The sequence below is a fragment of the Ailuropoda melanoleuca genome, chromosome 10, assembly GCF_002007445.2.
Source record: "Ailuropoda melanoleuca isolate Jingjing chromosome 10, ASM200744v2, whole genome shotgun sequence".
Lineage (NCBI taxonomy): Eukaryota > Metazoa > Chordata > Mammalia > Carnivora > Ursidae > Ailuropoda > Ailuropoda melanoleuca.
This window is the reverse complement of record NC_048227.1, coordinates 56,418,542-56,439,489: the sequence shown is the minus strand read 5'-3', so window position 1 is coordinate 56,439,489 and position 20,948 is coordinate 56,418,542. Positions and strand designations below refer to the sequence as shown.

General features: G+C 37.3%; 1 protein-coding gene across 3 annotated transcripts in view; it reads left to right on the top strand.

The window, feature by feature from the left end:
- Nucleotides 1–14,465, top strand: part of ATG5 (autophagy related 5) — a 122,336-nt gene extending 107,871 nt beyond the window's left edge. For all 3 annotated transcript variants that reach the window (XM_019806211.2, XM_002925483.4, XM_011232656.3), the window contains one exon: nucleotides 13,687–14,465. In XM_019806211.2, the coding sequence (XP_019661770.1) occupies nucleotides 13,687–13,823 (137 nt within the window). In that variant the 3' untranslated portion in view covers nucleotides 13,824–14,465. The remainder of the gene's footprint in view (nucleotides 1–13,686) is intronic.
- Nucleotides 14,466–20,948: the final 6,483 nt, after the last annotated feature.

The window sequence follows — 20,948 nt, the reverse complement described above, 5'->3', positions numbered from 1 at the left end:
GGCAGAGGGAGAGGGAGAGAGAATCTTAAGCAGGCCCTACACCCAGCATGGAGCCTGATGCGGGGCTCAATACCAGGACCCACAAGATCATGACCTGAAGTGAAATCAAGAGTCGGAAAGTTAACTGACTGAGCCACCCAGGTGCCCCTTTACTGTTCTTTTCTTAGATGATTTTTAACAATCTACTTTGAAAAACTTTATGTCATTTAAAATTTACTTCTTTATAAGATCCTTGCCTGGGGTGCCTCAGTGGCTCAGTTGGTTAAGCGTCTGCCTTCAGCTCAGGTCATGGTCCTGGGGTCCTGGGATCAAGCCCTGCATCAGGAGCAGGCAACCTGCTTCTTCCTCTCCCCCTGCCTGCTGCTCCCCCTGCTTTTGTGTGCTCTCACTCTCTCTCTCTCTAATAAATAAAATCTTTAAAAAAAAAAATAAGATCCTTGCCTACTGAGTGAGAACATCACAAAGAAATTCAAACCCTTGGAAGAAGACTGTTCTATAATGATGTATGCCCCAGCCAGCAGCAAAATTAACAAAGACACAGAGTGATGAGGGGAAATTTCCTAAAGGAGAACAGGAAGAAATTGGTTGGGTGTTAATTTGGTATTTGACATCTTTAAAGAATCTTTAATTATAGAACCTTAATGTTAATTTAGTTCAGTCCCTTGATTTCTTAGATGAGTAGCTAAGGGTCTCTTAGCTTCTTAGTTGAAGAACTAGGTTTAGAACTCAAATCTCCATCTCCTGGTTTATTGGTTTTTTTTGCTTTAGCGTGCTTCCATCTGTTTTCATTTTCACTGTTTCAACCTTTTAAGTTTTTTGTTTAGTTTAAAATAACATTCTGAAATGTTTGCTTTTTCCTAACTCTTTATTATATGATTTATGTTTAGTACCTGAGCTTGCCTTCATGCTTTCTCTCCTATGGTATTTACTGGTATGATCTTAGGAACCTGAACTTCTGCTATTGTTGTTTTGTCCATTTTGTTCTTTTTTATGTTCCTCTATAGAATTCTGGCCACTTTCTTGTTGAACTTATAAAATGGTGGCTATGACATTCAGACATGAAAATGAAAAGCAGTCACATGCTTTGAGCTGGCGCACTCTGTCAGAATGTATGTTCGTGCTCGTTTGCCATTCCTACACCCAGATCACAGTACACACAAGATTAGCGTGGCCCTGCACGGTAATGACACACAGATTTGTGAAGCGTTTGATTCTTTAAAGGCTCTTTATTCTCTCCTAAATTTGTAGCCTGCCCAACCTGCACATCCATACCGGAGAATAGGCAATGTGATTTCCCTTACGTTCTTTTTGAAAGGGGCCGGTGAGGTAGCCACTCATGGCTCTAATCCACAGATCTGCCCTTTAGGCAATCTCAGAGGTGATAGGTGGATATCTTTGTGACAGACTTCTTCCCAGCTGTCATGTGCTTACATTGATTAGAGTACACACACATACTGTACACAGGCTTCATTGAAATGATAGAAATAGCACCCATACTTTTGAGGTACTTTTAATAGTACCTTTCATACCAGAGGAGGCTGCATTTCTAATACCACTATCTTATCTTTGGAAAAACTTTTATTTGCCTCTTCCTTTTGTAACATCATATTGGAAAATAACTGTCATTTCAGGATCTGTGGGGAGTATCCAAAACATCAAGTCACTGTTTCAGTGAAGAACTGTTTACTGTCTGGTTCAGTACACCTGTGGTATTGTCAGATTGTGAAGCATTTTGAAACACCTGCACCCGACTTAAGTTGAAAGCGAAAGACTTTAAGATTGGGTGTGTGTGGATAAGAACTGGCTGTCATCACCTGATAAAAAGAGAAAGTACTTCATAAATGTTATGTGGCACCATTGTCTACTACTTCTTACAACAAGTGATTCATGCATGAAGGAATTTTGCCTTATTTAATCATATGAAAGTAGAATGTACTAATATTTATGAAGACGTGCTTTAGGTCATTGTTCTCAAGTAACTAATGATGAGCTGCTTTGTGTGTTCCTTTTTTTGTTTTGTTTTGTAAGTGGCTAGAGGAGTTGGCCAAATTAGAGGTAACAGGAAATAACCAAAGGTGAGCTCAGGTAAATTTTTTTTGTGGTGTCAGCTGTAGTTACAATGACTCAGAGCTAAGCTTCAGTACCAGAACTGAAGTGAAATACTTCTTTCTTTATTCATTAAAAACAACTTACAAAAAAGTAACGACAAAAATTTAAGAACATTTATTCTTTTACTTTAGAGAATACAAAACACCTACAAGCTTTGCCCAATCATATTTTATTTCCCAGTTTTCTAATGTAATATAGAAGAACCTAGGAAGCTAGGCTTATGAGAATAAAAATGTCCATTTTCACTGTGATAAGTTTATATCAGGGTTCCAGGTGATCAGTCCTCTGTCACAGTTTTGCTAGTTGAAACCTGAGTTCATATATGCTGTTGTACACATAGAGTCTATGTGTAGGGAAAGGCTTACACTCCACGGCAAATCAGTGAAGTTTCCCAGCATCTCTCTTACCCACAAGTACAATCCCTGTAGCCACTTGGCTTTTCACATTTCCATTTCTGCTCTGCTTCCTGGGAATTTATTTACTCCTTGAGACCCTTCCTGACTGCCATTTAACTTTTGGTTTCCATTTGATGTTGTGAATTTTATCCTTTGTCAGTCATTTCCTTTGCGTCATACTGACTTCTGGCACTGGAGACAGTAAGAGGTGTGAGACGTAGTTCCTGCTGTTATGAAACTTTGGTATAGTTGGAATGGGCAGAAAGATGCCCAGATGCGGTGTGTGCAGGAATGGAGATCTGCAAAGAATATTAGGAAGCACCTGGAATTGTTCTTATCTATTCTGGATGAGGTAGTGAAGACTGAGCTGTCTTAAAAGATGAGCAGAAATGAGATAAAAAGGAGAAACCAGGTTCGACATAACGCATGAGCACTATAGAAGTGTAGAGTCCTTCACCAGCTATCCAGGGGCTGGTTGCTATGGGTAATACCTGGTCTAAAATGCTACTCTAAAATTTCCCTACCCTGGGGGCGTCTGGGTGGCTCAGTCATTAAGCTTCTGCCTTCGGCTCAGGGCGTGATCCCAGAGTTCTGGGATCAAGCCCCGAATCAGGCTCCCTGCTCAGCGGGGAGACTGCTTCTTCCTCTTCTACTCCCCGTTTGTGTTCCCTCTCTCACTAGCTGTCTTTCTCTCTGTCAAATGAATAAATAAAATCTTAAAAAAATAAAAATAAAAAATAAAAGTTCCCTACTCTGTTTGCTGAGAGACTAGCCAGATTTTTCTCCCTCTTTCCCATTAATGTGAAGAAAATTTTCAGTGATGTCAGAAATGTGGGGGAAGCACCGAGGAGCTACGTGATTGATCTGTTTGCTTGGTTAGTACATTGTATTGCTTTAGGGGTGTCTGGGTGGCTCAGTCAGTTAAGGTTATGTGTCTGCCTTCAGCTCAGTCATGATCCCTGAGTCCTGGGATGAGCGCCACTTCTGGCTCCTTGATGAGTGGGGAATTTGCTTCTCCCGCTCCCTCTGCCACTCCCCCTGCTTGTACTCTCTCTCTCAAATAAATAAAATCTTTAAAAAGTTATATTACTTTATTTTTATGAGAAATAGAACAGGTTTTTACCGAAAGTAGAAGATGTTGCGTTCACCTTTTTTCCCTCCTTTGCTCTGTAGCATAAGATTAGGTTGTTTATAAAGTGAATTAACTGTTTGATGCTATAATTTTTTTCAGACAGAGCAATTAGAGAAAAGAAACATCTGAATCTCCTGTTATTCGTATGAGGCAGATCCTTTGAGTGTTAGAATTAAAGCTGGTTGATTGATATCTTGTGATTTGGGGTTTGAGCCAACAGTAGTCACTTCTGTAGGCATGCTGACACTGACCCCCTCCAAAAGAGGGGGTATTTCAGTTCTCTCTCAAATTCATGCCACAGAAACCTAAAACCTACAAACCCCCAAACTTCATCAGAGCGAGGGTTTAGGAGTAAGAGTAATAGGTTTTACAATTTCAATACTTCTTTTTTCACTCATTTAGAATTTGTTTTCATTGTAGTATCCCTTTGTAACTTCACTAATTTGGAAGATCATTTAGTTGTTTGTTTTTTCTTTCTCTCTTTTTTTTTTAATGGATCTGGGTTTCTTGTTCTATAAAATAAGGGTAGTTCCTGCTCCTAGCCTTATAGGATGGTTGTAGGGCTTAAACAAAGTATTTGTTTAAGTGAGATTTCATAATCATATTTTTCAAGGTTTTATAATTAACATCTTTTTCCTTCAGTTTTGTTAATTTTTTTTTTTTTTACAAATAACTATACTTATAAGAAATTTACCAAATAGAGTTAGAAAGAAGCAGTTTTTTCTTATTTGTTGATAATCCCACTCTGCAGAGACAGGTACTTGATATTTGACGTATGCACAGAAGGTATAAATTTATGATGAACTTTAAATGTAAACCAGTATTGTAACTGCTTATATATCAGATCATGGCAAGAGTTCTGTGCCACTGATTTTTACTTTTTTTTTTTTTTTTTAAAGAAATGATTAGAATATGCCAGAAATCTGGCTCTGGCAAGAAAGAAATAAGCTAGGGCCTCTACTTAATCACTGCAGTCAGCTCAATCATACACTTGTTAAAATATATTTCATGTAAAAATCTTAAGGCAAGGGGGTTCTGAAAGTGTTGCTGTTAGTGAAAGTTTTTCATTGAAGACCATAAGCAGCAGTTCCCATACTTATTTGAAGTTTTAGCAATTCACAAGTAACCATGAAGGCCCATTCAGAGCTCTGCTGAGATACTGTGAGTCTGGCTTGCCAAACTGGGTCACTGGTCACTCGGCCTTTCAATCTCATCCTGACTCTCTCTGCTCTTCATTGTTCTCTCTCTCCCTTACTGGATGCAGATTTTATGTGAAAGAATGATGTAGTGTCATTCACAATGGGGGTTCAAAAAGCTAAAAAATATAGCCCTCGTGGGCAAAAATCTGTACTCAAGTTTGGACAGAAGCAATTTGTTAGGCTCAGTTTAAACTTGGTAATTATAATACAGTTTCTTTTCTGCCATCAAATTCTAAACTAAAATGAGTGAAATTCTTTGCCTTGACTGTGTCACTCTCCCTCCATCTTTGTGCTTTTCCCAGCACATGGACAGTACGGACTAATCTTGGTAATAACAGAATCTGTTAATTACTTGGTCCGTTGACATATGTCTTTTCTGAAGTCAAAGAAATAATAAAGTGTTAATTTTCCTTATTCTCCCTGAGTAGAGATGAGGTTACTGTACCTGTCAGAAGATGCCTCTGGTTTCCTCTCACCTATTGTTCTTTATCTAAATCTCAAGAAGTTAAATGAATTAACCTGACTTTTTAAAAAGTGGGTGTAGACACTTGCACAATCCATATTTCATCTTTAACACTAGAAAATAAAATTCCCTTAACAAAATAACAACACATGCAGGTGATTAAAAGCTAGTCATCTCTTCATTAAAACAGTCCTGTGAGACCTCACTCTGACCATATATAAACAGTGTAATTATTGCTTACATTTTAAATAAACCAATGAGCTGTCCTGTAATTCATACTTGACAAATATTAATGGTCCCTAGTACACTCAGCTAGAATTATACTGGGTCATTTTATGAAAGCAGATCAAAAACATTTCAACCTGTATTTTCAAAGTTTTATTTTGTTTTTTTTGAGTTTAAAAGAATAAGTTTAAATTTCTAACTTTTATCACATTTTTATCTAATTACCAGGGGGCTTTTAATCAGTTTATTAAGATGGTCTTACAGTCTTTTAATTTAATACAATTTTCTTTTTGTTATTTAGCAAATTATGGTTTTTTTGGTTTAAAGTTTGGTTTATATCCTCCTCATTAAGAAATATAAAGATTATAAGCAAAAGTCCTTGAAAAAATTAACATAGACATGTTATGAAAATCTTATTTAGAATGTTAAGAGCCAAGGCTCTGGGAATATTTGGGGCAGAAATAATTTTTAAAATATATAAAATATAAAAATTACGCGTGGAAAGAGATATGTGGTATATATTAACTGTGATATTATATGTTCATTAAGACCTGTACTGCTAAGTGAGTATAGATCCGGAAGAAGTTAATGTAAGTATTTTTAAATGGGTTTGTATTTCTCTGATAAACAGCACTCTCCTTCTGTTTGTGATCATAGGATAAAAGCTCTGTAAGCTTGTATATGTTCATTTTTACTGCTACATCATGTAGTGTGCTCTTAAGATTGAGATCTCATTCCCCAGGAAGCATTTCTGTCTAAGATTAATTGCCCTTTTAAAATCAGCGTTTGATGTATTCCTTTGGCTATATCCTGGCTTGGTTTAACCCTCTTTGACCTGACCTCACTGACTATTACTGCTGAGGCTGAGTCAAAATCCTTCAGCATGATGTATGCACTTCAGATTTCTGCCTGTGGTTTTTCATGTCGATGGATTCAATTAGTTGGCGTTTACTAATGAATATATCAGAGGTTAAAGAATTTGTCAGACAGAACAAAATTGTTCAGACTAGTGGTAATCCAAAAGCTCATCTCTTCATTTGTTTAAAACTTTTTCAGAAGTATTAAGTATTTTTCCAAAGTTTTATCTTCAGCATCACACATTCCATGATAACAAATCAAGTTGTTTTCTGCTGAATTATAAAACATAAATGTGAAACCACAAAGCTAAACACAATGGTTACAGCATTTAGCCTTAGATTTCTACAATTCCATGTTCACAAGTATGAGCTAAAAAAATTAATTAAACTGAAATTTTCTGATTAAAGCATTTACCTTTGAAGATATACCATCCATTTCTTTAGCTTCCTTTAAATTCAAGGAGATTTCACATATTTAGTATACTAATTAAAAGTAAAAATGAAACCCACGCATCTCTTTAGAATCTCAGCTGACCTATTTTTAAAGACATTTAGGTCATATTCCTTACTGAAAATTGGCCAAAAATAAGGACTAAAATGTAGATCGAGATAGGAAAGATTTGAGTCATTGCTAATAGAAATCTCTAAAAGGCAGATTCCTCACATATTGTCAGTTCTCAAGTAATGATTTATTTTTAGATGGATAATAAAGATTTTGGAAGTTTCCCCCCCCCACCTGAATGTTCTCCTCTTTAAAAAAAAAAAAAAAAAGAATGTTACCTGAAGTCTACTAAATAACGTAACCAATAGCACAGTAGGGCTCGTTTGACTTGTCAGTGATATGCTGTACTAAATATACATGTTGAGAGCACTACTAATTTAATTCAGAGGGTTTACAGTGCTTAAAGAATTTTTTAAACTGTCATTCATTCTGTTGTTTGCATAATAATCGAGTCTTGGGTTTTTGTTGTCATCTTTCTTTCTTTCTCTTTTTTTTTTTAGCACATTCATAAAATTCGTGTGCCACACTGCATAATAATAGGACTGAATAATTCAGAGTGTATATTAACATTAGGCCAAATTCTCACAGCCCTTTGCATGCTAATCACATAATTGAATCCATGGTTTGGTTTTTTTTATTTTAAGATTTTATTTATTTATTTGACAGAGAGACAGCCAGCGAGAGAGGGAACACAAGCAGGGGGAGTGGGAGAGGAAAGCAGGCTCCCAGCAGAAGAGCCTGACATGGGGCTCGATCCCAGAACGCTGGAATCACGCCCTGAGCCGAAGGCAGATGCTTAACGACTGAGCCACCCAGGCGCCCCTGAATCCATGGTTTTATATATATATATATATTTTGATACATCTCAGTACTGAAAGAATTACCTTGTTCCCATAACTTTGTATACAGGAAAAGAATTACAGTGAGTGTTTACTTTTTGTTACTAAACCATGATCTTTTAAAAACTTGTCTTCACTTACTCGACAGTATTTTCAACACTCTTGTGTTTTTAGGGAGTGAGCAGGAGGGAGGATTGGGGAAGAAAGTTACTAATTTCACTGGGTACCTACTGGGTCCAAGCCTTGTGTTAGTCTATGTGCCGAGTGCTCTACTTGGATATCCCGCTTAATCTCCATGCAACCCTGGAGATTAGAGTTCTTTATCCACACTATGATAGGAGGAAACTGAGACTCAGAAGATTAAGTGATTTGCCTAAGAATTCAAAACTACTGAATTATGCTAATTTGAACTCTGAAAGAAATATTTTACTGTTTAAGCATAAAAGACTCATACTAGGAGAGCCTGGGTGGCTCAGTCAGTTAATTGTCTGCCTTCGGCTCAGGATCAAGCCCCACGTCGGGCTCCCTGCTCTGCCGAGAGTCTGCTTCTCCCCCTGCTCTTCATCCTGCTCGTGCTCTCTCTCTTGCTCTTGTTCTCTCTCGAATGAATAAATAAAAATCTTAAAAAAAAAAAGAAAGAAAAGAAAAGACAAAAAGACTCATACTAGAACTTATGTAAGACATGTTAGTGATCCTCTGTTCTAGAACATGGTTTACAAACTGACCCATGGAGTCGTATCAGGAATTAACTGTGGGTTGTAAGCAAACAGCAGGACTCGGGAGACACGCAATCCCACATCAGCTGAACCTGCCCCACCCTCCCCTGTATTATATACGGGGTTTCTACATAAGATTTTGTTTAAGGAAAAATTCTACACCCTTATTATCATTAGATTTATTTAAGGGAACATTTATCCCAGAGGTTGATTCAGAAGGTCTGGAGAGTGGCCCAGCTTATATATTTTTTTAAATCTCCCAAATGATTCAGATCGTCAACCAGATTTGCAAACCATGGCTCTACACAGACTCCTTCATTTTATATATAAGGAGACAGCCTGAGAGAGATCTGAGGCCTGCTCAGAGTCCTTCATTACCAGAACAGGAATTCAGCTTGCCTGTCTCCCGATTCATCTTTCAGTAGCACCTTGTTAACCAGCAGTGCAGAGTTGGCCCTTGTTCCTTTATGGCTCATTTATATATTTTTTAAATCTTTTTATTATTTTTTAAATTTTATTTATTTGGGGGGGGGAGAGAGAGAATCCCAAGGAGGCTCCACACCCCCAGCATGGAGCTTGACCCCCCACTCAGTCTCACGACTCTGAGATCATGACCTGAGCCAAAATCAAGAGTTGGACACTCAACCGACTGAGCCACCCAGGTGCCCTTATGTCTCATTTCTATTATGTATATCATTATATTCGTAGTGTATATTTTGTATATACACACACCTGTATATAGGCAAAATTTTTTTATATACATAAGAAGTTACCATTGTTTTAAGTTCATAATTTTCATTAATGACTTGTGTGGCTAATGCAGATTTTCTTTTTACTTCCATATGTAATTCTTTACCATTCTAATCATATAACCAACGTCTGTCTGAATATGTTTTTCTTAAAATGTCACACAACTCTAAAAATGCTCACGTTAAAGTAGATGCTAATTAAGAATTGGGTTTGTTTTTATTAGGCTATTGGTGATGATACAAAATTATATATTTACATTTTTATCTTTTATAATCCTTAGATTTATAAGTAAGATAAATATAAGAAATGAAATGTTGTTATATTCTTTGCATTGGAATTTGATCTTTTTGGATTTAATATCTAACTCTTAAAGTGAATTGAGTTCCTCCTCTGCCTAATGAAAATAGTGTCTCTGACTTTATTTTCTGTCCTTTTCCTTGATTTACAAGCCCAAAGTATTTATGAATAACTATCCTTATATTTACAAGATGAATCAAATAATTAGGTTTAAAAATTGCTACGTGGACATTTTACAAAATAATGACATGTGCATTTCAAAACTGTCAAGGTTAAGAAAGGCAAAAACTACCCACTATTAAATACAATGTGTGATTCCTGAACTAGATCCTAGATAGGTGAGAGAAATAATTGGGATAGTTGATAAAATTTGAAATGATTACACAGTAGTAGTGTATCAGTTAATTTTATTTTGATGACAATATTATGGTGATGTAAAAGAATATCTTTATGAGCAAGTACACACTAACATTTAGGGGGAAAAGGCTCAATATTTCTAATTTACTCCCAGATGATTCAGAAAATGATTATAAACATACAGACAGATAAGGCAAATGGGGTAAAATGTAAGCAGTTGATGAATCTGGGTGAAGGGGAACTCCTACTACTCTCGCAACTTTTTCAGAAATTTGAAATTATATCAAAATTAGAGTTACCCCCAAAAGTGCTCTATAGGAGAGAATTTCATATAGAACTAGTTCACTTGATTACTGTCTCAAATGTTTGCCTATTTTAAAGCATCAAACTGCCTTTTTTAAAAAATCTGAGTGTGTGAGGTGTGATATAACATTTTTCTCCTGAGTCATTTGCTTTGTAGTGATATATTTCTTATTCCCAAGTATTAAATTCTGGATCCCCATTTTAAAATACAAAAACATATTTACCAAAAACATGACTTACTTTAACAGTATCATCAAGTGTTTCCTTTCTACTGTTAGGAAAACAAGAAACGTCTTGCTGATTCTTCACTGTTTCGTTTTGTTCTGTAATTACAAAAATGTCTAGTCGTGTTCTGTTGTTCTTTATGGCAGCATGAGTTCAGGTGATAGCATATATATTTCTTGGCTTATCTGGAAACATTTTGACTTTTTATTATTCTAATAAGCAAAACAGTCTTTATAGTAGAGCTCTTCTACTTTCTAGTGCCTGCCATCAGAAACTATTCCTTACACGTTAATGTTGATGGTGTCTTCTGCCAGCAACAAGATTATCCAAGCTCTGAAAACATGTATTGACTAATTACTAGGTGTTGGGCTCCATGCTAGGCACTGGGAATGTAGCAGTGGATAAGAGGGAAGCTTCAGTTAAGAGTTCAAAGGAACTGCTGTGCCATTCTAAGTATTCCTCTGGTGGCAGCTGTGTTAATGGGAGACGTTCGAAAACAAGAAAGATAAATTTTTTACACAGATAAAGTATTTAGATAAACGTAGGCAGTGACAAAATATATATTTAAGATCTTAAACTGTTGTGTTGGGGAATATGACAGTCCTAGATGCATTTCCATAATTGTCTAAGTTTAGTTAGTGACGCTTTTATGTTGCATATTAAAAGTGGCCCCAATTTAAACCAGAGAATCAGTGCTGCCTATTCAGGTCTCTGATAACATGATTTAGTAGGTTTGTTTTACAGGGTATTTGAATAGTGCTTATGTTCTCTGCCTTATATTGTACAACTCAGACTCTCATTGATCCTTTGGTAACAGAGTTGGTCTTTTGCCTCTCAAACACACTGTGCACGAGGGGATTGTATGCCATATTGTATTTGCGCTCACATTTAAATATTGCTGTAGTAACAATATTTTGGATCTTGAGTTGAGACTTGTTTCTTATACTCTGTTTCAGAGTATCCAAAGGTAGCTGTGGCTTAAGGAAAAATTTTACAGAGAAGGAACTCTTATACCACTTCTCTTTCATTTTTTGACTCAGTGCTATGTAGGAGGAAAATTCTGAGAATATTGAAATATTTCAAAGAAATATACATAAGAATATGAAGAGAACTATACCGGAAATGTTTTCAAATATTCTAAGAAAGATTTAATGCAGTGAAACCTTGGCAATCTAGAACTTACAAAGAATGAATCATTCCAGATAGCTGAGGGTTTATCCATTTGAATACCCACAATTTAAAGTATTCTCAGAGTACTAATACCATGCTTTCTGTAGTCCTCTGTATATTGCTTAATCTTTTATTTATAGATGATTCCCATCATTTTGAAAATTAGTCACTGTATTAGCACTGTGATCACAGCTACAACAAAGATTGTCAGAAAAATCAAAACATGAAAGCATTGTTTTAGGTGAGAAGTATTAGGAGGCAGTGTCTTTTTCCAAAATTGTGTTAAAGTATGGCAGTGAAATCATGGAAGGAGCCGAGATGCCCTTCAACAGATGACTGGATTAAGAAGCTGTGGTCCATATATACAATGGAATATTTACTCAGCTATCAGAAGAACGAATTCTCAACATTTGCTGCAACATGGACGGCACTGGAGGAGATAATGCTAAGTGAAATAAGTCAAGCAGAGAAAGACAATTATCATATGATTTCTCTCATCTATGGAACATAAGAACTAGGAGGATCGGTAGGGGAAGAAAGGGATAAAGAAAAGGGGGGTAATCAGAAGGGGGAATGAAACATGAGAGACTATGGACTATGAGAAACAAACTGAAGACTTCAGAGGGGAGGGGGTGGGGGAATGGGATAGACTGGTGATGGGTAGTAAGGAGGGCACGTATTGCATGGTGCACTGGGTGTTATACGCAACTAATGAAGCATAACTTTACATCGGAATCCGGGGATGTACTGTATGGTGATTAACATAATATAATAAAAAAAAAAAAGAATTAACAGTCAAAAAAAAAAAGTATGGCAGTGATTCATGGGTTTATTTTGGGACTTCTGCTTGGTTATGTTTGGGATCGAGAGTGTGTTTGTTAGCTTCGTGTATTTGGTATCATTTTATCAATTCTCTGTAGTGTTATTAAGTCTTCTCTTATTGTCATCTGTCGACTGTCACCTCCCAGGACTCAGCTGCCTCTAAGGAGGAGTTTAAATATTTCTTTAAAAAGGTCTCTTGTTTCAGGTGCTAGCCACGCCATTATCACCATAACCCATCAGCCCATTTTGTCTGGACATGAGAGCACTAGGGATGAAGAGAGCAGAAAGGGGGAAAGGAGGGTATTTCCCTCTCATACAGTTCCATGAGCTCCCAGTTTCCTTGTCTCTTGTCTCCAGGTCGCTGAGAGGTTTAGACATTGTATTTTGGAGAGATTAAAGAGACAAACCAAGAAGTGTGCTGGGGGGGTGACACAAAGTTTCTTGAAGGTTCTGTTTTGTTTTGCTTTCAAAAAAGGAATTTGGTTTTGCTTTCTTTGCTTTCCTATAACAACCAAGGAAATGGTTAGGAGGGAACTGCTGTTTACTTTACTGTAAAAGTTGTCAGTACATCATATCAGAATCGCAAAAGACGTAGAATTCACCTTAAGTCTGTAATAAAACTTGAATTTGAAAGAAAAATGTGAATTGCAGCACTCTCTTAATTAGCAAATGGCTGTTAACAGAAATCAATCAGTTTTCGTGACTCTAAAACAGGAATCCCGAGTCAGACTCTTAGTTCCTTCTCATTTAGAACTGTAAGTCTGTGTCTCTAAAACTTTCTGATATATATTTCAACAGCTTGATTGAAAAGTAACCTAAAGCTCCCATCTGTTTCATTAAACGTCTTCCTAAACACTGATCTTATTCTTGATGATTTCTAGTCAAATTTCTATTTTACATGTTTTAAATATTTATTGACCTACTTCATATACCTGTCATGTTTAATAACCGTATAGTACAGTTTTTAATGTGTAACTAAAATAAATTTGGTCAGTGGGTACAATGGGCTGTTTTCTCCTCTATAGTTTCATTAACGTCAATCTTAGGTAAGCACAGTAATTAAGAAAGAATGAATACTTTCACATATAGCAACAGAATTTTTATCAGAATTCATTGCAACCCTCAGGTTTCTGTTTTGGATGATACATATTGCAACATTTGAACTTTCTCCATGTCCACATTTCCTGCTCAGGAGACAGACCAGGTTTAACCTGTTAAAGCTGTTAAACCCATTTACCTCACCAAGGATTCTCAAAAGGCAACAGATTCTTTTTTCTTCTGTCTTGACCCTTCCTGATTACTGTTGGATTTCTTTCTTGGAATAGATGGAGAAAAAAAGAATCAAGTGATGATTCATGGAATTGAGCCAATGTTGGAAACACCTCTGCAGTGGCTGAGTGAACATCTGAGCTACCCAGATAATTTTCTTCACATTAGTATCATCCCGCAGCCGGCGGACTGAAGGATCAACTCTATGCCTGAACGGAATCACCCTGAAACAGGATCCACCAGAGCATGTCACCCTTCTGCTTCAGTCAGGCTTGGTGGAGGCAGCCTGACCAGAAACACTACTGCAAGCCGAACAGGAAGATGATTCCATGTCAGATAAGGGCACTTGGGCTGGTCTGTCTTTGCATCACCACTGCTTCCCTCCACTGCCGTCATTCAACCTCAGCTGCGACATGAAAGACTTCACAGGACCACTGCAAGTCTTCTGTTTTCTTGTAAGATATAATGAAGCCGAAACCTTTGGCCTAAGAAGAAAATGGAAATATGTGCCACTCGATTTGTATTTCTGATTAACAAATAAACAGGGGTATTTCCTAAGGTGACCATGATTGAACTTGAGCTCAAGGGAGTGGAAACATTGGTTTAATTTTCTAGAGAATTAGACTTAAGAAAGTAAAAGAGAAATTCTGTTATCGATAACTTGCAGTAATTTTTTGTAAAAGATCCAATTACAGTAAACCCATCTTTCCTTAATGAAAATTTCCTATGTTTACAGTCTGTCTATTGGTATGCAAACAATCTTGTAACTTTGATAATGAACAGTGAGAGATTTTTAAATAAAGCCTCTAAATATGTTTTGTCATTTAATAACATACGATTTTGTCACTTTTGCAGTACTTTCTGACTCACATAGAGTAGATCACTGTTTTTACTCTATGTTGCCATTCAGGCGGGTTGTCATTGACATGGAGTAGATGGAGGGCGTAGGATAACTTGTCTCAGGAGCTGTCATAGAATTTCTTGCTGCCGATTTTTAAATGTGTGTTCTTTACATGCTAAAGGTATAAATGTTATCATTTATCTTTGCTGTTTTATCACTGTAAACCCGTGAAATCATAGGATGCTAAGCATCTGTATAAGGTAATTTTGCTTTTTTGGAAAAACCCAGTCCTTGCCAAGCTAGTGTTTTTCATTGGCTTCACGTCTAATATTTCACTGTGGCCCCTGGCAGCCAGTCTTTGAAGTCTAAAGATTACCAATCTCCTGACTGTAGTAGCTTTTTCTCAACTTTACCAAAAATATTGAGGTTCCTGGAGTTTTTATTCAGTATAAGGAAATTTTTGCTGCACTTTATTACCATGCCTCTAGGATTCTGCCAGCTGAACGTATTTGTGCATCCCGCTGTTTCTTGTGAGCTAGCTTGCTGTCCACATGGAATGTCGACCCATCTGAATATGCTAGAAGACATAGTATCATACAATAATGGTTTTAGATTCCATAATAAAAATGAATGTTTTTCGTATAAAAATTGTACGAATGTCACAGTGCGATCCTGCTAGTGCTCACTGCTTCCTTATTCCTTTTGTGATTTCCACTGATTAATAATAGTATATCTAGTCACAGAATGAGATAAAGTTAGTCAAAGATCAGATATTCTGGAATGGAATGGATAAGCCGCAATCAAAAAGAAAAACAGGGTACCAACGTGAGAAAATTCGACATAATTGGCAAGTGTCAATAAAATGAAAAGTGCCGTTTTAGTAAAGGCAGAAAAAAATAACAATATTTGAGTTACTTAAGGACAAAAAACCCACTGACTTGTATTTTTTCAAAAGAGCTTGATCTGAATATGATTGTTCACATTAAAAGTGTTTATTCGTCTATTCAGTTTGGGGGTTTTCCCCCTTGATGTTTTGACAGACTGAAGTGAGCTTCAGTGAACAAAAGGATCAAAATGCCAGGGAGTGCTAAGCTGTGAAGAAGAAAGTGTGGTAAGAACGGTAAGCCATAGTAGTTTTCCACAGACAAGACTAGTTTGAGGTTTCTGCAGCGGGCTCAAGTGAGCTGCTGATCTTTGCTTCCAGATTTGAAAGTAAATTTTATCAAGCCTTTGCCCGCTGTTACTTGTTCATTATTACACCAGCATCATAACTGTATTACTCTGCTCTCATCCCAGGTAAGTCAAGCCCTGATCCCCAGAGGAAGAATAAACACAAATTAGTGCTGGCTTAAATATCTATTTTTGTTTCTTTTTATTTGAATATTTAAATTTTACGGTTTATTAAAAAATTAAATAAAATTTTGTGTCTGTCATTATTTCCAGAAGTTGGAAATGAGATTTATATAAAGCGAGTTACCTATTGGGGAATTGATTTAACTTTCCTTAGTCTCATGCTTGTCTAAAAGTTTCTCAAAGAAGTAAGAGATATGAAGGGTAAGGAAGAACATATGAAAGAAAACTGGAGAGGGCCACGAATTTCTATATGCTTGTTTAGAACTCACTCTTGGTAGTGACCCCTCCCAAGAAAATGAAAATATGTTTTAAAATTATTGACATTGTTAACTAGGAAGGCATACATTCAGCCTAAATAAAGTAAATCATTGCTTGTCCATCATAGTGGTGTCTTTCATTCGGATGACCTAAGTTCTGACCATAGATAGAGTTGGATTTACAAGCACCTTATGTATCTAGAGACCCAAAGTAGCCTACTTGTAATTAGACAAAGTTGACCTCCCAGTCTGTAGTGTGGTGACATATAGGCCGTATTCCAGTCAGCCAAAGGTGAACCAACGCATGTGTTAGTCCTGCTATATTTATGCCCCGTTCAACTGGAAACTAGATAGGAATTGATCATTTGCTAAGAAAACAATATACAAGATTTGATGCTGAGTGATAGTAACTTTTATTGGTAATCTTTCTAGGGTGTGTGTATTTTTTATAGGCTGTAAGAGATTACTTTTTCTTTCAATTTTCAGAAACTTGGTTTATGTGGGTCATGCCAAAGAATGACAGTCTCACTTTTTATTTATCATACTATTGATATTTAGGTCTGAGGTAAGTTGGGTTTCCTGTTAGATGTGCTAACATTGTTGAAATAGAAGTGTAGAATCTTGGGGTATGATAGGAAAAGATCAACCGTGATGGTATTTGTAGTCAATCCCATTCATAGTCCATCAGTGGGATGGAATCAAGTCCAAAAACTTATCTCTTTTGAGTTCTGTCATCCTCATAAGTGTTTTCTAAATTTATCCCCTTCCTGGTCTGAGAGTTAAAAAAAATTACCCACGGGGGTCTTGGAAAGGAGAGAAGCATGCCTTTTTTCAGATAATTTTGAGATTGAATGACACTTTGTAATTATAAAAATTCATTTACCGTATAGCTTTCTTTGTCAAAAGAATCCTTTAAATTCTCTCAAGTGTGAATTACAAGTTTGATTCTCTTTTTTTAAAGAGTTATTTATTTGAGACAGAGTGTGTGTGTGCACGCGTGCATGCCACACAGCAGGGAGAAGGGGTAGAGGGAGAAACAAGCAGACTACCCGCTGAGCAGGAGCCCAATGCGGGGCTCCATCTCACGACCCTGAGATCACGACCTGAGCTGAAGCCCAGAGTCAGACGCTTAACCAACTGTGCCACCCAGGGGCCCCACAAAGTTAGAGTCTTCATACTTACTAGCAAAAGTAATACTATTATGGAATCTAGTAAGCATAGTAATCATAGAGTGTAAAAGGAGTCAATTTTTAGATCCTTTAAATGTGTTCATTAAGTGTTTAGGTTTTTAAATACTTAACTATTCTTTTTAACTGAGAATGTGTTAGAATGATCCGCAGTGACATGAAGACCAATCTGAAGATTTAGGAATGTCAGTATGGTTTGACATAACCATTGATTCTTTTGAAAGTGATGAATTTGGCTTTCCCTCTGTAGTGTCCCCACCCCCACTTCACAAGGATAAATAAAACACCACCAGGCTGTTTGCTCTTTGTTTTCCCTGGTTCTTAGCAGAACGTCTAGCACGCAGTTGGTGCTTTGCAAGTGTATAGAAAGGAAGAAAAATTTAACTCAGGATTATTTAATGACACTTAAAAAACAGTGTTGTATTTTTCTGCTAAAAATACCCACTATAAAAATAGGAAGAACCTAGTCGTTTAGAAATCAACATACAAAGTACAGTTGGTTCAGGTTTGCATTACCGTGAAGACTTGCTGACTCAAACCAGCTACTTTCAGTAGGAACCACTGTGGATCAGATCCTTGCGTCAGTCCACGTTCATCTTAGTTGCAGAGTAGACCACAGTACATAGCTTCTGTTTCTACATCATTCTAATTTAAGCAGCCCCTAAAGCTGGAGCTATTCTCATCAAGCATCTGGACGTATTTATTAATTTTGACCTTTTCATAAATGAGTGGTTTGTCTTGCTTTTGCCTCCAGTCTTTACTTCTGAAAATGTCATACATTTTTAGCATGGAAAATGTGTTAGACCTGTGAGCAAGGTAGACTGTTAGAACCCTGTTCATGAAAAGCTTTAAGAGAAAGATATAGGTTTCAATGTTTTATATTGAGTGAAAGAAGATGTCTACCTGTTTTAGAGAGTGTTACTTAGGAAATGCTGTCTTCTTTTTTTTTTTCATAACACTTGCTGTGGTTTATAATAAATATCCGTGTGGAGTCTGTTTCTCACACTGAGCATGAACGAGCAGAGACCAGGTCGGTCTGTTTGGCCCAGTATTGTATTCCCAAGACCCCAGCACTGTACCTGAAACAGTGACTGTACTAAATGCTTGTTGAAAATATTTGTTGAGAAAAAAGCTGTGTGAAATTTCTCCCTTTTAGAGTTCAAAAGCATACTGCCATATAAAGGCACTGAGAAGTTGTAAGGTTATGAGAGCTATTTGATCCAGCATCTCCCAGACTTTTTTCACTATAGGATTTTTTCCCCCCAGTACCAACCACATCATACTGAAAATGCTACGTTGAATCGTTAGGTCCTAATGACCTAGAGTTTATAACAGAAGGCTTATTCCTTCTTTCCTAACAACTCTGTTTGAAGGAAGCTCCCAAGCTTCCGACTCCACAAACAAAATTTGCGAGCCTGCGCATTCCTTCCTCCAGATACGCCCCATTTTGTCAGTGTTGCTCTTAAAATCCAGTCAGCAAGGGTATAGTGAGTGTCCAATACATGCCAAAGTGCGTGCAGAGAGAGGATGCGGTAGTTTCGAGTTCATAAGGCCGGTGTTGGGTGGGTAGTCAGCGGCTCAGCCGTGCTCGGATTTGGCAGGGCACATGCAGAGTTAGGGTTAGTAAAAGGGCCGAGAACCGTAAGTTCTCTTTACAAAATATTCATATATAAAAACTAAGGTAAGCGGTCAATGGATCGGAGAAGACTCACCTCTCAGTCCCTAGGTATGAGTTAAGTGGGGTCAGAGGTGGATAATGTTTCTCAAGGAGTCACCATAGAGCTAGCCAAAAGAACCACAGAGCTGAAATGCGGCCTTCTAGGAAAATCCCCACTAGCAGTTCCAAAGGGAATGCCTAAGGTGAAGCGGAGAAGGCTGGCTTCATGGATAGGTGGCCCTGGCGTGTGGCAGGCACTTCTGATTTCTAGGGGGATACTGTACTAGTGTGGGATGGGAAAACTATCTTTCTGTGTTGTCTAGGGGACATTTTCCAAATAACAAGTTAATGTTGCTCAAAGTTTTCATCCATTAACTTAGATGTTGATTTGTTATTCAGAACTGTTGGTTTTTAGCTTGCTTTTCCAGAGACAGTAACTCAGTGACCTATTAACTGTATCTGATCCATTTTGTGCAGGCCTAGGGAAGAATTTCATCCCCTGACTGTGGGCCTTTTTCTGGGTACGTCATCTCAACCACACCTCCCTTAAGAATTTAGTCATTCCTAGTGCCCGTATTTCTATAGCTCCTTTTGTCATGGTTCTGAAATGAATTATCATGTAATATGAAATATCAATTTATCCTGATACCTCTGATCTACTGTGATGATGGTAATATTCAGGTGTGACAGAGAAAGACCTCTGAAGGTATCAAATGGGGCCAATTTTAGATGAGGGAAAGTCAAGGTGTGTGTGTGTGTGTGTGTGTGTACGTATGCATACATACGAAGATCGTGTGGAGCAAATGAAATCAAAGTTAAGTTACTTTTGGGCTGTATCATGCTGTACCGCTAGAGTAAGAAAAAAAAAAAAAGGGAAAAAATCAGATAAGTTGTGATTAGCAATAGTCCAACCCAGATAGATGTATGGTAGACATATTTCATTTTAGGCAGACCAAAGCCCACACATTAGTTTTTAAGAAGAACATTTAGGATATCTTATTAAAACCAGTTCTTCATTGCTAATTCTGTATTAGTGTATTCTCCCAGATTTTATAGAATTCCACACAATTCATTCATCTGTTCAAACGTTTATTGAGCAAATAAGGTCATGGATGTTCTGGGAGGAATCAGACATGCCGTCTGACCTTAAGAAACCTCCACAAGAGAGGAGAAGACAAAAATAACAATAGAACGTAATAGTTAGAAATAACAATGAGAAAGATACTAATAGAGCACTATGAGAAAATAGAGCTGAGAAAACTGATTTACTTTGAGCTGACTAGATGGTATCTTGCATGACCTCTCAGAAGCATTTGGGCAGTTCAATTCATATTTAATAAGACCTTCATTCTTGAAACACTTTCTTCATTGGACACCACACCCTCCCGGTTTTCCTCCTACCTTTGCCCCCTTCTCGGTTTCCTTTGATGATTCTTCTTGACCCCTAAGTGTTGAAATGTCTCAGGGCTCAGACTTTGGTCCGCTTCTCTAGCTACAATCAATACATGAGCTCATTCCATGGTTTTTGACACCATATGTTCTCTCCAATATTAACTTCTCCCATGAGCTCCAGACTTAACACCCAACCACCTGCCTGACACCCATTTTAGATGTCTCATAGACAACTCAAATTTTATTTGGTTAAAGCAAACCTTCTGACTTTCCCCTCAACCCATACCTCTCCCACTCTTTCCCATCTTAATAAACACTACCCAGCCCCAAAACCTGTATTTTTACTTCTTCTGTCCTGTTCACATATCTGTTAGCAAGTCCTAATGAGTCTACCTCAAAATATACCCTGAATATATTTACTTCTTACCACTTCCACCACTACCACCTAAGTGTAAGTACCTGTCCCTCTCACTTGGACTACTGCAGAGCCTCCCATCTGCTCTCACTGCTTCCATTTGTGCTCTTTCTTGGTCTTCAAAATATAGTGCCCTTCTCAGAACATGAGTGACATCATGGCCATTCCTTGATCAGAATGTTCCAGTGTCTTTCTATGCCACACAAAATAGATCTA